This window comes from Crocuta crocuta, unplaced genomic scaffold (assembly GCF_008692635.1).
Source record: "Crocuta crocuta isolate KB4526 unplaced genomic scaffold, BGI_CrCroc_1.0 scaffold154, whole genome shotgun sequence".
Taxonomy (NCBI): Eukaryota; Metazoa; Chordata; class Mammalia; order Carnivora; family Hyaenidae; genus Crocuta; species Crocuta crocuta.
This window is the reverse complement of record NW_027530545.1, coordinates 13070657-13087788: the sequence shown is the minus strand read 5'-3', so window position 1 is coordinate 13087788 and position 17132 is coordinate 13070657. Positions and strand designations below refer to the sequence as shown.

At 34.9% G+C, this 17132-nt stretch overlaps 1 protein-coding gene across 1 annotated transcript in view; it reads right to left on the bottom strand.

Moving 5' to 3' along the window:
• The window catches only part of LRP1B (LDL receptor related protein 1B), a 1854983-nt gene that overhangs the window by 1503335 nt on the left and 334516 nt on the right, over positions 1–17132 (bottom strand). The window contains exon 2 of the mRNA XM_077767810.1: positions 6946–7068. Within this exon, the coding sequence (XP_077623936.1) occupies positions 6946–7068 (123 nt within the window). The remainder of the gene's footprint in view (positions 1–6945; positions 7069–17132) is intronic.

The following is a 17132-nucleotide window of genomic DNA, read 5'->3' as shown; positions in this document are numbered from 1 at the left end:
TTATTAAAGAAGGGTCAATGTTTTTGGCCTCTGCAATGCTAAAGACAGGACTCTCAGAATAAAATGAAGAGCAAAACAAAAAGAATTGAAAGAGACATAAACTGTCCTCATGGGTGTCATATGCTTTCCCTTTAATCTGTAAGATCATTTCAGCTCCTCTACCTAACGAAAAGCTTAGCTGTGTGGCTCTCATGTATTAGCTCATTGCAAAGTGACCTCTAAATCACTATTACTTAGAAACAAGCACCACACTTCCATTCATTGTATTGTTCCTATAGTCTAGTTTCAGTGCCCTGTTCTATTATATATTTTTAAAGGGCAGGATCTGTTTGTTAATAACCTCCTACTTGAATTTCACTTTATTTCCCTGACCTCTGTCAAAGAAAGAAAATTTAGAAGGAAACCATAAAAGGATTGCCACCTTATATCCTAGGGGAAAGGCCACTGTATAAATATAAGAAGTTCATTAACATCATCCTTCCTAAATGAAGGTTAAAAAATCCCATATACCAGAAAGCAATAGAAGAAATGGTCAACTCACACAGAGGCCCAATAGACCCTAATAACTCACATTTTCATTTTTCATAAATGCTTCTATTCCTATTACCCAAAAAACTTGTTATTTTTATTACATTATTCAATTAGAACTTATCACTCCCAGAGTCAGTGTGATATAATCCTGTTGGGATAGCTTTCTGTGTTTTTCAAATGACATCATATATTTAAATTAGGTGGTCTAAGGGGCCCTGTTACAAGTTGGATCCTTCTTTACCTCAGTATTTCAAAACAGAAGGCAAATTCAAAGAAATATAAACTGCATTCACCAATAACAGCCAATATGAAGGAGTACAGAGGACTATAAACTCAATTTCTTCATTTCTTAAAATGAGACAACCTCTACATTTCAAGACTGCAGTGTTGATTAAATATGATTATTCACTAATGTGTTTTTTAGCCATGTATTTTAACTTTAGTCAATTAGTTAACATGATGTTTTTGGAAGAGTTCCTAGAAAAAGCCACCTGTCCCAAAACAATCTTGATACAAAATGGGTCTTAATGTTTGTATGTAATATAACTAATTATTAAAAGCTGTTAACAACTTAACTGGAATGAATGTATGTGGTAAATTAATCCTACTCCCAGTCACACCCTTAGAGAATAAAACTGATTTTCAGTAAGAGTGAGAGAGGGGGCAGTAAGGATGTTCTATCAAAAGCCCCACAGCATAAGGTGCTTCCTTGCTCAGACCTCTGAGCATCTGGAAAGCAGGGTAGGGTGTGCAGTGAAGAGTCTTACTATGCAACAGTAAGCAGTTACTATGCAACTATTTTAAGCACTTTATGTGAGGCAGGTACTATCATGTCCATTTTACAGATGAGGTGATGAAGGCCTGGAAAGGTTAAGCCAGCTTCCTGAGAGCAATGATATTCATAGAGGAACTGGCTTTGCAGCCAAACAGTTGGAATTCAGAAGCCCTGATAGTGTGCTGTTTCTTCCTCTTCCTGTGCAGTGGATGGAGAGAAGAAGGGGATGAAAGGACATGGCACATGCTGCCTGGTGCTTCCACCTACCCAATAGCTACTCTCCGCTTTTTCTTTAATAGCAGAGCCACTAATTCTATTTTGGAAAGCAAAGGGCCCCATTGAAAATACTCACTGCCCCATACCTCATATATTTAGTTCTGACCAAGAACATCTAAGCAGGAACCCACTGAGTTTGTTTTTTGTTAAACAGAAAGACTCAACTACCACTTGCCTTTTCCCTTTTCCCTTCTTTCTGCCTGAAATGAAATTATCTACTGGCAGAGTTCAAGTAGTCATGCTTTGCCTATGAGACTGACATCTCCATGCTAAGGATGGCAGAGCAGAAAGTGGGACTATCATATCAATCCTAAATAGTCCACTTTTGCAACTCTTTTATGAGAATAAACCCCTATGTGGCTGTTACTGTTTCTTCCATGTCAAATGCAATCTTAATAAGGTGAGATGCAAAAGTAGAAGAAAGAACCCATCTTTTGTAGATGGCATTATATTGCCTAGGTCTGGCTCCACATGGTAGTGAGTACACACTGAGCTCTGTGCCACATACTTCTCTGGGAAATGGGTACCCTGTGCCCTGTGGCAGCAGTACCTGGGCACAGAACCATCACCACATTGGAGAGTGGACACGGTTCAGTTCTAACACTGCAACAGGAGTTGGCAAACTAACGCTTACAGGCCAAATCCTATCTGAGGCCTGTTTTGTATAAACTGGAAGCTGAGAAAGATTTTTTTGGTTTTGTTTACCATTTTAAATAAAGCGTTTTGCAAAAAAACAAACAAAAAGACAGAGAAAATATGCAATTTTAATTACATGGGACACAAAACCTAACATGCTTACCATCTGGTCCTTTAGAGAAAAAAAAAATGCATCAGATAGAGCCAATGCACCAATCATCACAACTGTCCAGGTTGCAAAGATTACCCTCTTCTAAAACCATTTTTTTTAATGTTTATTTTTGAGAGAGCACAAGCTGGGAGGGGGACAGTGGATCTGAAGTGGGCTCTGCTCTGACAGCAATAAGCCTGATGTGGAGCTCGAACTACAAATCATAAGACCATTATTGGAGCTGAAGTTGGTTGCTCAACCCACTGAGCCACAAAGATACCCCATGGCCATTTTTATTCTCCTTTGTTGGCCAGTGAGTCATTACATGCAAAGCATGCCATGTAATTGAAGAACATGCTAAATGATTTTCTGAAGAGGGGCAGGGAAAAAACCAAAACAAAACAGAACTAATACCTTCCTGACTTAAAAAGGAAGAATCTAGTTTTAAGTACATTAACATCAGATCGGCAGAAAACATCATACATCAGCTGAAGCTAATTGTTGGAAAGGAAGTATCATTAAGCACTCAACAGAAAGTCCTAGAAGGAATTAAATTTTGAATACTTCAGAATAAAAGTGACTTTCAAGAAGACTTCCCTGCCACAGGTGGTGCTAAGCTTTCATTCCACAAATAAACATTGCCAGCATTTACTTAAATCCTCATCACACACGACACTAGACTAAAAACTGGATTGAAAGCACTGAGTAGAAAGATGGTGATTTTCCTGATTTTCTATTCTCATTGCTTCATAGGACCTAAAGATGATTAGCCATTTAGACACTTGAAAAATTACTTCAAATAATGTGGAGAAATAAGGAGTTTCGTTTTTAATAGAAAGCTAAAGAATCATTTCTCACATTCAATGTAAGGATATAAATTATAAATTTCTTCAATTTCATATTTAAGAAAACTCATCTCAACATGCAATCAGCTTAGTGGTAAATCAACCTCACAGAGGAGTTTGGGTGAGGGGAGTTTTTTGTCTTTTTTTCACTGTTGGTGAACTCTTAACTCTCACCTCATGGATACTAGAGAATGCTCCTAGAACCTGGGCCTAAACACACACAGAAGAGGAATGCATATCCATGTTAATCTCTCAGATCACCAAATATCAAAATTTCATTTAAGTTCAAAATTTCTTGTTTTTCTGTACGTTTATGTTCAAAACATTTCAATCATCGGCATTTCACAAGTCATTCTTTCCCTCAAAAATACTCATTTTTTTTCCCTGTAGAATGTTGTCCTTACAGATATTTCCCATTATCCTTATAAATTTGATGCTATATTGCTCTTCTTATCATTTTAAAGGCTAAGTGGATTTAGGAAAAATAAGTGTATAGCATCAGCTGTTTTCATCTAATATTTTGTAGATACAACACACTTTGTCTTCAAATCAAAGATGACAACACACTTTTGTCCATACAGTGAGCACAAAATTAGCTCTTCTAAAAATCACCTTCAAGATTTTCAGTTTCTGGTATTTATATTTCACATTGAATATATGCATTCATATAATTATAAAATTATGTGATTATTTTATGTAGATCAGTGATGACTGCATATGAATGTCATAAAACAACACATTACAAAGCACTATGATTAGGAAAAATGGTAATTGTGAACATCTGGATTGAGAAATTTAAATTTGAAAAGTCTGATATTTTTCATAAAGCTTTTTCCCTTGCTTGTTTCAATGGGTACTGACTTATCTGGAACAGGCTAATTCAATGTAGATCCAAAAATGTTTTCCAGATCAGGTACCAGGTAGAAAAATAGCCATTTCTCTGTTTTTGTTATGTAATTACACTGATAGTTTTAGCATTTCCTTTAAGGACATTCAGTAGTTTGGATGTTAAAAGATAGAGTAAGAATGGCCAAAATGAAGAAACACTTCTAAATAGAATTAATCAAATTTTACTGGAGAAGAAAATAACTACGTACTGCCAAAAATATCTTGAGTAGGTATGAATTTCATTTTAAAAATATTTTAAGAAAGCAGATGGTCTATTTTTAATTAACCACATGTAATTTCTAACTTAAGGCCTCATGCCTCAAATCCCTAATATCTGTGAATGAAGGACCTACCTTTTCCCAAGCTCCAGGTGGTTCTGTCTACCTTCTGGGAAGGGTGGACATTCAAATATTTAGCAACATTATGATATATACAAAAACTATTCACAGCAAATGCCCAGTCAATCAGGGTAGATGTTGGGGAACAAACTCAGGTCTAGTCCATTGGTATGGTTCTAATGGGCATCAGCTATTTTCCTAGAGGTGTAAAGTGGGCATGGGAGGAGGAGAAGAATATTTGCCATCCATCCACTTTGGCATTCACTGTAAGGTCTCTTTACTCTCGGGGCTTTAGTTGTGACCACACAGGTCCTTGCTACTCCTCTATACCACAAAGCTTCTCCAGTATGGGTCTCTTATTGAACTCCCTCTTTAGCACAGAAAGAACATCATTATTCTCTATTCTTCATCTGCATAAAGAAAACTCTTGCCCTTATGGTTTCTCCTTCCATTTCTTCTCATTTGCTTTTGTGTTGTGCCAGGTACACAGTTCCATGGAAATTTCCCCTTCAACATGGCCTTCCTGAATATGCATTCCAAAGAGTTATCTCATGTCTCTGTCATTTTTCCCATCAGCAATTTTGCAGAATAAATAAGGCAGAACAGAAGATTCCAGGAGCAAAGCTCAAGGAGTTAGCTTGAGCTAACTCCTTGAGCTTTGGCAACCAGCCCTGGCAACCAGCATGGCAACCAGCCCTGGCAGCTAACAAGGAGACAACTCCTAGATGGTACTTATGTAGGGGAGGGTCTCACTACTTATATATTTCATGGCCAATGCATTTATTACTGTTATCTTTTCTTATGACTATGCCATCTGTATTCATAAGCATAATATTGAGATTTTTTCTTTTTTCATTTTATTATAATAGCTTTATTATGACATCATTCACATACCATAAAATTCACCCATTTTAATATGTACAAGTCAATGTTTTTAAATGTATAAATAGTGTTGTGCAACCATGACTGCAATCAAATTTTAGAACATTTTCACCTTTGGAAGAGATCCCATACTTATTAGCAATCATTCCTCATTGCCTTCCACCCCACCTGACCTTGAGAAACACTCATCTACTTTCCGTGTCTATGAATTTGCCTATTTGAGATCTTCCATATCAATGAAATCATAAAATATCTGGACTTTTGTAAGTTGCTTCTTTTCTTAAGCATAATGTGTTCAAGGTCAATCCAGGTGGCATGTCTGGGTATTTCATTATTGTTTACTGCCAAGTAATATTCTTTTGTATGGTTTTACAACATTTATTTATCCATTTGAGGGTGTTTTTTCCCCATTAACCTACTTTTTTGGTTTGTTTTATCATGCCGAGAAACTTTACTATGCTATAGTGTCTAGTAAAGGTTTTCAGAATTAAACCAGTGAAAATTACAAATATAGTAAACAACTACAATCTATAGAAGCAGTGATCTGTTCAAAGAGCAATTAATGTAAATATTCAAGAACCCATATGCTGAGAAACTTTAAAAACACTAGCAAACATAAAGAAAATGAATAAGCATTGCCTCTGCTTTCTAATGGCAAGATTTTCATCAAAACTTATATTGGCACTGCCTGCAAGACTTGTAAACAAGTAAATAAAAATGGAAAATGGAACCAGTAATTGTTATCTCTTACAATATCAAGCACTAAGGATGATGGATTTTTTTTCCTCACTTCAACCTAACAGCACTATGTAGTTGCTTTGAGCATACTTATAAGCAGGCACACCTGGTTGCCGTGGGGGGAGGGGATGGGCGGTGCACAGACTAAACTAGAAGTGCTAGAAATATCAATAGCAAAATTTAGTGGACTATTCATATGCTATATGATAGTCGGTATAAAATATATATCAGATTTCGCTGTGATCCTGTTATTTGTAATTTTGCTTTAGGGGCATTTTTCATGCATGCAAAGCCCTCAGTGGACTCCCAAGTTAGATGCAGCAGTATTATTACAATTAGGATCCATGTGTATGAGTAGCTTCTGAATCTAATAGTATAAAGGCAAAGATCCTCACTGTAGGGATGAATAAATATAACTTCTGTCTTTCTGTTTCAAAAGAAAATATGGTCAATAATTTGTGTAGTGCCCCAAGATATTAATAGAAATAATATGTAAGCTCAACTTGGTTACTTTATTATTCTTTCTCTGTGCTCTTCTGTCTCAAAATGGGTGAAATAAATTATTGGAGAGGGTCTTATTCCCTTTAAGTGCTATATTTTGAATGATTTTTCTCTCTCAACTTATTTTTTTCTATTACTAATACAATCACATTGACATAATTAACCTTTCATATTCTTCCCTTCAAAAATTAATGCACACTCCAAAACTGCAGTTTATGCTCTCATTCATATAGTCATTTTAATGGAAACACAAACAGTTTCAAGTTTCTTAGGTTATTTGGAGGGGAAAAAAGTCAACTAGAACAGCAGTCATCCGTGAAAACAACTGACATTTAGTTTCACATGTAAGGTAAATCTGAATGGCACAAGAACCTTTCTACTCACAGGTATCTAAAGATTCGTCTGAATCATCAGGGCAGTCAGGGTCCCCATCACACAGCCAGCTCTGGGAGACACAAGTCACATGATCGTGGCAAAGAAATTCACCAGGATCACACAACTGCTGATCTGAAAATGAAAATGTTTCGAAATAAAATATGAATGATCTGAACATGAACACAAGGGCAGTAAAAAGATGAAAGGTGGGAAAGCAATACATAAAAGGTACATGAGTGTGATCCACATTTTCTGTTAAGCAGCAAAACTAAATCAGTTATTTATCTTAATTTTAGCCACTTGGCTCAAGCACACATTTTTGATAGAATTGACTATGTTGTGGTCTTACACATTTTGTTCTGAAAATAGTTGAGAATTCTGTTTATGTTTATGATTAGAGGTTTGGTCATATTGGGTAAGACATATAGATATCACAGCCAGTGAATTTTATAGAAGATATTGATCCAAACTAGAAGTTCCTGAATATAGAACTTTTAATTTCCTCCTCTGCTCTAAGAGAAAGAAAAATCAGTAATGTAAATTAAATATTGTATTCAAACTCTATCTCCAAGAATTCAGTTCCTAAACATTCATCCTGATACTGGAGCTTCATGTCAGTTGAATACCCAATGTCATAATATTTTTGTTTCTTTTTTGCTACGACTTCCCAGATGACAGCTTCTGCCACAGGAGAAACTTCCATAAAGCTTTGCTCTAATTTGGGTTTCTACAATTGATTGTATCCAAAATCACATTATTATCCTTCCATGGCTTTAGAATATTTAGAATCTGCAGTCTTTCCTCAATTCCTAGTAAATTCACTACATTCTTGCTTTGTTTTTTGGTTTTGTTTTTTGCAATACTTACTTATACACTGTGAATCCATTCAATACAATATTTATGTTTTTGCATATTTTAAATGTCAGAAATAGGAACATTTCTTACAATTGATAACCTCTGAATGTGAAAGAGTGTTAGGAACATCTTATGCATTTGATATCATTTATACTTTTGTTATTTATATACAGGAATGATTCAAAATTTTAAAAATATATCAACAAGTAAGTCTTTCAATTTGTATCAAATAAAAGTTCTAAATGATATGAAAGCATTAGACCATAATTTCACTGACTTTTTTCCCTAGTAATATACAAAATGATGGTGCATTTTCCATGCGATGGTTGGATAAAATATGATATATCTTTCCTTTCTCTCCCTCCCAATCTTCACATAATTTTCAATAAATATACATTACAAACACATACAAACATACATACATCTTTAAACAATGGATGTTAGTATATAATTAATTTTTTCCAATTCTCAAACTATAGATATTTCCTGAAAATTCCTATTGTTTTATCTTACCCTATTTTTTTTTTTAAATAAATCTACCATCAATACCACACTTAGTACCACTGTTACCATAACTTGGTTTTTTAAATTAACTTCATTGAGCATACTCTGCATTTGGCCCCAGAACTGTTGCTACAAAAATGTAGAAGTCATGATCTTTGACTTTAAGGATTCAGCAGACTACTTGTGCCAGCATCTGGGAGGAAAAAGGTACTTAGTGCATACAAAAAGTTGCCAAATAAATGATACAGAAAATAACTGCAAAAAGAAGAGATCATAGATAGAGATGAAGGCAAAACCAAATAACAGTTCGGAGCTGTACTTTTAAAAAGGGTAAGGTTCAGGGGCGCCTGGGTGGCTTAGTCGGTTAAGCGTCTGACTTTCGCTTAGGTCATGATCTCNAAGGGGTAGAGTAAAATTATTTCAAGACATTAATTATTTTTCTTTTTTTATACGTATTTATTCATTTACTTATTTTATTTTATTTTATTAATTTATTTATTTACATCCAAGTTAGTTAGCAGATGCTGAGTGCAATAATGATTTCAGGAGTAGATTCCAGTGATTCATCCCTATGTATATCACCCACTGCTCATCCCAACAACTGCCCTCTTTAATGCCCCTTGCCCATTTAGGCCATCTTCCCACCCCCAACACCTTCAGCAACCCTCAGTTGGTTCTCTGTATTTAAGAGCCTCAGATGTTTTGTCCCCCTCCTTGTTTTTATATTAATTTTGCTTCCCTTCCCCTATATTCATCTGTTTTGTATCTTAAACTCCATATATGAGTGAAGTCCTATGATATTTGTCTTTCTCTGACTGACTAATTTCACTTATTATAATACCCTCTACCTCCACTCACATGGTTGCAAATGGCAAGATTTCATTCTTTTTGATTGTAAGGCACTAATTATTAAAATCCATTTGAAACGAAAAAATTGCTAAAATTGGAATGACATTCAGGTTATAAAACTGTTTTTCCCACCATATGTATAAGTATGTTCCAGTGCTAGAGGAGGGGGATATACATTTGCTTTATATTATCACATATTTTTGAATAGGAAAAGAACATGGAATACAATTCAATTTGTTTGCTTAAAGAAAAAGAGGTCATGGGGTGCCTGGGTGGCTCAATCAGTTATGCATCCGACTTTGGCTCAGGTCATGATCTCACGGTTCGGTTCGTGGGTTCAAGCCCTGCATAGGACTCTGTACTGACAGAAAGCTCAGAGCCTGGAGCCTGCTTCAGATTCTGTGTCTCCCTCTCTCTCTAACCCTCCCCTACTCATGCTGCCTCTCTCTCTCTCTTTCTCTCTCTCTCAGAAATGAATAAAACATTAAAAAAAGAAAAAGAGGTCATATAATTTGTCGTCAAACTGGGAGAGTTCTGAAGTTTAAGGAAGGCTTATTAAGAATTACACTGGGAAACAGATATAAACCAAATTTATTCCAGAAAACTCAGAATGGGTGTTCTTTGTACATATAGCTACTCTGCATTTGATTTATGATCTTGAAATACTAGACTGTTTCCTTCCTTCTTTCCTCCTAAACTATAACAAATTGCTATGAGGATGAGGGAAAAGATATGGTGCCTTGCTAAATGCCATTGTATAATTCCTGACTCAGTAAATAATCAATAAGTACTCATTGAAAGTATAAAGAAATTAAAAAAAGACCATAAAGAACTATTTATGGTGTTGGAAAATAGTGTCTCAAGACATAGGTCAGAGCCAGTAATGAAGGGCTTTGATTATCATAGAAAATGTTTCATAGATAATTTGAAATCATACAAAAGTACTTAAGAAAGGCTATTTATGATAATATATGCTACAAAGTCATCTGTCAGGACAGTCTTGCAATTGTCTAGAGAAAAGTTCCAGATGATTGGACTGAAATAATGGGGACTAAAATGGAAAGTCTGCTCCAAGCGAGGTAAGAGTTAATAATTGGTGACCAAATGGTTGAAAGGCTCAAATATATCTCCAAGTGAATGGCCTCAAAAGTTAACTGGATGGAATCTCAGAACCAAAATAAAACATATGGATATTAAAATAAAATAAAAAAAGAAATGTACACGTGACCCTGGTCATGCGGGCAGTGAGATAATAATAGTAGGTTTAATAGAGGGAACAATAAGTATTTTACAGTGTTTTTTTTTTTTTTTTTTTTACCTCAAAAGTACCTCCATCTTCCCCCTCCCCAACCTCCCCTCCCTGAATCTTAATTTTTTCATTCATTTACTTAGGCAACAATCACTGATGAGTTTCTACTATGCTCTAGGTACTGGGGATACCTTTTTATTTTTCTTTTTTAAGCAGAAATCATTGCCATCATGAAGCTTAAATTATAGGGGCAGGATAGAAACAAAAATAAAATAAATAAGTTACATGTATAGTATATTAGAAGATAAAACCTTATAAAGAAAAATAAAACAGAGAAGAGGATTAAGAATTGGAGGCTGGGGGGGCGCCTGGGTGGCTTAGTCGGTTGGGCGTCCGACTTTCGCTTGGGTCATGGTCTCGCGGTTCGTGGGTTCAAGCCCCGCATCGGGCTCTGTGCTGACTGCCAGCTCGGAGCCTGGAGCCTGTTTCAGAGTCTGTATCTCCCTCTCTCTCTCTGACCCTCCCCTGCTCACGCTGTGTCTCTCTCTATCTCTCCTAGAAATAAATAAATAAATAAATAAATAAAAAAAGAATTGGACTGGGGGTATGGATGTACAATTTTAAATAATGTGGTCAGCGAATATATCACAAACAATGTGACATTTGAAATGAAGGTAAGGGTGACATCCATTTGAATAAAAGGTAATGCAGTAAGGGTCATATACTAAGGACCTGAGGCAGGAGGGCGCCTAGTAAAATTTAAGGAACACTGAGGAATAACTGGAGAAAAAGAGTAGAAAACGGCTGGGGGTCAAGGAATCAGTACATATAGGGTTGAGGGTGACAGAGGAAAGCTTTATTTTTTACTAAAAGTCAAGATGGGAAACTGTTGGAAGGTTCTGAATAAAGAAACAAGCTAACTTACTGTTTTCAAGGATGATTCTGACTGCTGTGTTGAGAATAAACTTCACTAAAGTGAAGGTGGAAACAAGGAGATCAATTAGGATGTTATTGCAATAATGCATATGAGAAGGAATAGTTGATGGATACATATATTGGTGAAATGGAGTTTCAAGACAGTGTTTGATGAGGAAACTGGAGTCAAATATCCTGCTCACCATCTCATTAAATGTCAGAATCTTAAGTTCAGACCTTTGACCCTGAATGTAGAACTTTTCAACAGCTTTTGGAATATAATGAGTATGAGGTGCATGTAGGAGATCCAAGAATAAATATGCATGAGTCAGAAATGCATTTTAAGTCTGAAATTTAGGAGAATAGTCAAAACTGGAAACATAGAATAGAACTTGAGCTATAAGAAAACAGCAAAAAACTGTAGGAATAGACAGATGAAAGTTAAGTGAGGTGGGGGAAAAGGGCTAGGGGCAAAGAAATAAGATTAGATCAGGCAAGGGGACGGAAGGGACAGAAAGTTTAGCCAGAGATACAAAAGGAGAAGGGCGAAGGAAAAGGAACTTCACTAAAACCATGTGAAATTTCAAGAATTGTATTGAGGAAGGGGGTTACTGTGACAATGTTAATTATGATTAGTTCTGAAAAGAAGGAACAAACGTGTAGGCTGAGGAAAAGATGCCACTGAAGGAAGAGGGACTGGAGCCCAATGATATGGAAGTGGAACAGTTTCCTAAGAACTCAAGGGACTGGAATAAGAACCTAAAGACTAGTATGAGCACTTGCCCCAAGGATGAAAAGATAAAGGAAATAGATATGAAATAGATGAATCATTAGCTGGTAGGAAGCTGCTTTCTTGCCTGGTTATGTTTTCACAAAGAACTGAAAAGCAAGATTATTTTTTACAATTTGTAAAGGATGGAACTAGAAAAAGTGAAAGTTTAGGATAACTGCTGTGGGAAACTGGAGCAGGACTCAACTAGAAAGCTGTGAAAGGATTTCTTTCTAACAGTGATGAGGATCCAGCTAAGGCTGAAAAGTATGCAGTTGACAGTTATCGTGTTCTGTTCATTTTGTATTAATGTCCAAACATTCACCTATGTTGAACCACAGATACAGAATAATCCCTCGAGAAAAACTCAGAAGAAAATCCCTTGAGAAAATATACAAACCACCCTCAATACATATTCACATGTATAGATATGTATTCAAATCCATCCTAATTCAAAATATATACATATTAGGAGTAAGATAGACATATGGGGATTTACCTAGTGAGCCTGTGTTATCAGCTTCTAAGCAAGATCCAACCTTGAAAGACAATTTGCACTGCTGCAATTTGGAGGACAGGTTTCTATTTTCTCTCTAGGCAGTAGCAGTTAATAATAGCTTCCTACAACTCACCTATTTATTTTTCAACCAGATATTCCATTTCAAGGCTGGTTTTTAAAACCACTGATTATATGATTCAAATGAATGAATTTTCACTACTTCAAGGTGATTATTTTAAAAGGTATCCACTGGAATGACCTCCTTGAATCAGAAGCTAAATATGCTGTGTGTGTGTTTATATATATATGTATATATGTTTGCCACTTATCCTTTTAAATACTTCATGCCACACTTCTGAGATATTCAAACTAATCTTATGTTAAATATTGTCCTATTGCATGAAAGGTACTGTTATGAACTGTAATTAAAACAAGAAGCTTAAGAGAATGTGCAGACAGTTTCACTTACATCCCTAAGGAAGAAGATCGAAGCTAGGACTATGTCTATCTCTTTATGGTAATAGATTCTTAGAATCAAAGGACATGAAGAGATTAGGACAACCATAGCCTATAGAGTTTACTAAGTTTGGATTCACCCTGGCTTAGTATGATAATCTTGCTACATTTATATGAAAGCATCTAATTGCTCATTTTAAGAAAAAAAAATATACTAACATTTTTGGAAGTTGTATATAAGTAGTCTTAAATGAAAGATTTTAGATATATGAGTTGTCACAGACTTATCTGATGTATATTTTCTCATTTTAATGTCACAAATAACTATTTTTATCTTTTAAAAAGAGAGGAAGTATCAAAGTCAAATATGAAAACTAATATCCACCAATAGGCATCTATTGAAAAACTATGTAGACTCCAGCTCCTTGAATATTTCAACATGATTAATTTATAATAATGTTATGCCATTTCCCTTAGAAGTCAACTTGCTATTTAAGTACTAATGAGAATGTTAGTTTACCAAAAAATAATGATAATAACAAATGCACACAGGACACTATGGAGACATTTAAAGGAAGTATAAATGATGAACTCTGATAACTAATTACAAATAAAGTTAAAAGGAAAGGTAGTATCCATTCAACAGCTAAATTCCTGAGGAGTATGGTATTGGTCACAGCTAAGTTAAAGAACTGCTACAACCTCCTGCACTAGCTAAGCATCAGAGAAGGGCCGTGACTTAGATTTTCAGAACTTAGTTTACATGACAAATATGTGTTTTGTACATCTACTGAATTTAGTATATCTATATATCTCATCACTGACAGTCATATAAGGGTTAATAATACACCATCCATAACTGCTAAAAGAGAAATATAGCTACGTTTCATTTCTTCTCACATAAGAGGCAATGATTTCATTACCAGGAGAACAGAATTCTTATAGAGATTTATAGAAATTCTTACTGTATTACTAGTATTACTAACTCAACTTCAAAGTTTGATCAAGCTCCTGTAAAATTAAAGGAGCAGTGTTAGTTATTGAGTATTAGGAAGTATCTTAAATAATTTCTCTTTATATTTAGCTCTTCTCCAGAAAAATGTGCATATATATAGATGTAGAAAAAAAATCCTTCAGAATTCTATATGAATTGTTTTGTTTTGTTTTGTTTTGTTTTTCATAATATGGCAAAGGAATTTCTTCTTCAATGCTTTCTTCGACTGTGATTTCTTGGTCCAACATACACTTTAGTTCTCTAGGTTCTTCTACTCACTTTCCCTAAATATATACTTTTCTGTGTCTTTACTGTTTCATTGTTTTGTTTGGAATACACTTTCCCATACAATAGAATTCTAGTCTCTCCTTAAAGTCAATGACATTTTAACTCCTTTAATCAAAACTTTCCCAACAAACTTCTTCCTCCATCACCAGTTCCATAAAACTCCATTCAAATTGCCAAAAAGCTCCTATTGTATTTTACTCTATGTATTGTAGCTACTGGTAACAAGCTTCTGGGGGGCAGAACGTTCTGTCTTAAGACTTCATATCTGCCCCAATAAGGTGACTTTAATGGAAAATTCTCACATTTTCTGAAAGAATTGTACTTTTTATTTGGATAAAGGGTGGGGGTAAAAGCCAAAGCAATACTGTGTTTTATATTTTATGATCAAAATGACAAATAGCTTTATTTAGTTAATCACCAAAATTAAAACTAAGTTCTCCCATGGTTAAAATAAAATAACCTGAAGACTAAAGATTATACCATATAAAATTAAAGCAGCCATGAAAACTAAAAATCAAACTTGAGAGAGATTCAATGTTATCCTCCCGAGTCTCTTAAAGACTATATCGAAAATTAAACTTTTACAATAGCTGGTTATGCAATGATAACTTAGCCAAATACGTTAATGGTAGTGGTATCTTTTTAATATAATTCTTTTAGAAATACCATCATTGTAAGTGTAAGATAAAATGTAACTCACCATTTTAAGTCTCTGTTTAATAGAAATAGGTAAATGTATTTGGATTATTTTAAGAAGGTTTGTATGAGGAAAGAGAGGTCAAAAATGGTCAAACCTGGCAGTTTCATTTTACCAAGGACTTAGTTCTCCTCCACAAAATGCCTGGTTGATTAAAAATAAACCATATTATACACTATAAGACTATATAATTCATTGTATCATTTGTCTTTCTTAAATCCATCTTAAAAATCTGCCCACGGTTGAGCTAGAGTAATGAAGTGTGCTGAAATCAAACAAGAGACCAGACTTGAAAATTCCCTGAACTACTTTAGTCATATAAGCAAAGCTTAATTTAGCTTATTTCGTAAGTCAGAGGAGACTAATTTGACCTGAGTCACTTATTGCTTATGCCTCTGAAAATTTAAGCAAAACTTAAATTGTTCCCCAAAATGGATATGAGGTAACCACTAAACAATTTTCTTATATTTAAGAAAATCCTGATATTGTAAACAGTCACTATGAATAGTCATTTCCTCCACACTATATAAGCTGCTTTATAACAATATACCTCTAAGCCTCATTCCACATGGAATACAACTTCCAGTTTGCAAACTACCTTCTTGGTGTGTGCACAATAAACTTTTACGAATTGCCACTTCAGTGATTCATTGGTTTTAACTTCATTTTTCTTTCTTGAACTTTTGACAAGAGTATCTAGCTTTAAATAATATCATGACTCTTAATAATTTCCATTGTCCTGCTGAGTCCTTATTGAAAATGTAGAGACTTAATTACCCTAATTACAGACATATGTGTACATACACTCTTACAGTATGAACATATGTTGTTGTATTTTAAAATTAGCATACAACTCCACCTAGAACTCTGCTATCCTGAAGCTAAGACCGATTAAGACAGACTAACCAAATGCTTGAATAAGAGTACTTTGGTGGGCTGAATAATGGCATCCCAACGATGGTCTTATCCTTCCTAAGTCCCACACCTGTGAATGTCGCCTTACATAGAAAAAGGAACTGGGCAGATGTGATTAAGCTAAGGATCATGAGGTATGGAGACCAGCCTGTATTATCCAGGTGACCCCGATTGAATCATTAGAGATTTTAAAAAAGGAAAGTCAGAGAGGAGAGATGTGAAAACAGAAGCAAAAGTTGGAATGATCTGATGAAATGCCAAGAGCCAAGCACTGTGGAGCAGCCTTTCGAAGCTGAAAAAGTCAAGTAAATAGATTTTCACCTAGAGACTGCATACGTTTTCAGTCCTAAGGACACGATTTAGGCTTCTGACCTCCATAACTGCAAACTGCAAGATAACAAAACTGTGTTACTTTAACGCACTGAGGTTGCAAAAATTTGTTACAATAGCAATAGGAAACTAATACTAGACTCCAGTTACATCTCACAGCCCAAACATGATTTTTTTTCCAGTCTGAGTAGGCAAGCTGTCATGTACTTTACCATTACTTTAAAGGCCTTTTTCTCCTAAGTTGCTTTGTGTTTGCTTCAACCCTACCTGCTTAAGTAAAATACCTTTACTCCTTTATGTCAAATGACAGGACTAAGGCCAGCAATAATAACTAGAAACACATGGCAAGACTTTATGAAAAATATATTATAAATGCTCAGGTAAATTGCATCTCATGGAAATATATGAATTAGGAAGTGTGTGTGTACACATGTTTTTATTCTCATGATATGAGAAAGTGCAAAAATGTAATATATTTCTATTATGAGAAAATTGTAATTAAATTGTATATTTTTATGCTTTCTGTTGGCTACCAAAATTGCAATCACCCTATGCCTTATTAAACACCAAGTGGTTTTGGTGCTGCAAATGCCAATTTGTATTTATGAAGCACCTTATAAAAAACCAGGACAAAACTGAAAGTTTAAAGAAGTACATTATCTTCAGAAGAAGCTTTGCTCATTTATCATTTCTATCATAATGAAAGTATCTCTGTGAACATTTCAAATTCAATTTGACATTTAATTTTCAGAGAGAAAGTTGTTTTTTTTTGTTTTGTTTTTGTTTTATTTTTCCCTTGATCATTTAAACATTCCTAGCCTCGTTGTTATTGTTGTTGTGTTGTTCTGCTTTTCTTCAGAAAGAGATATGGAAAAG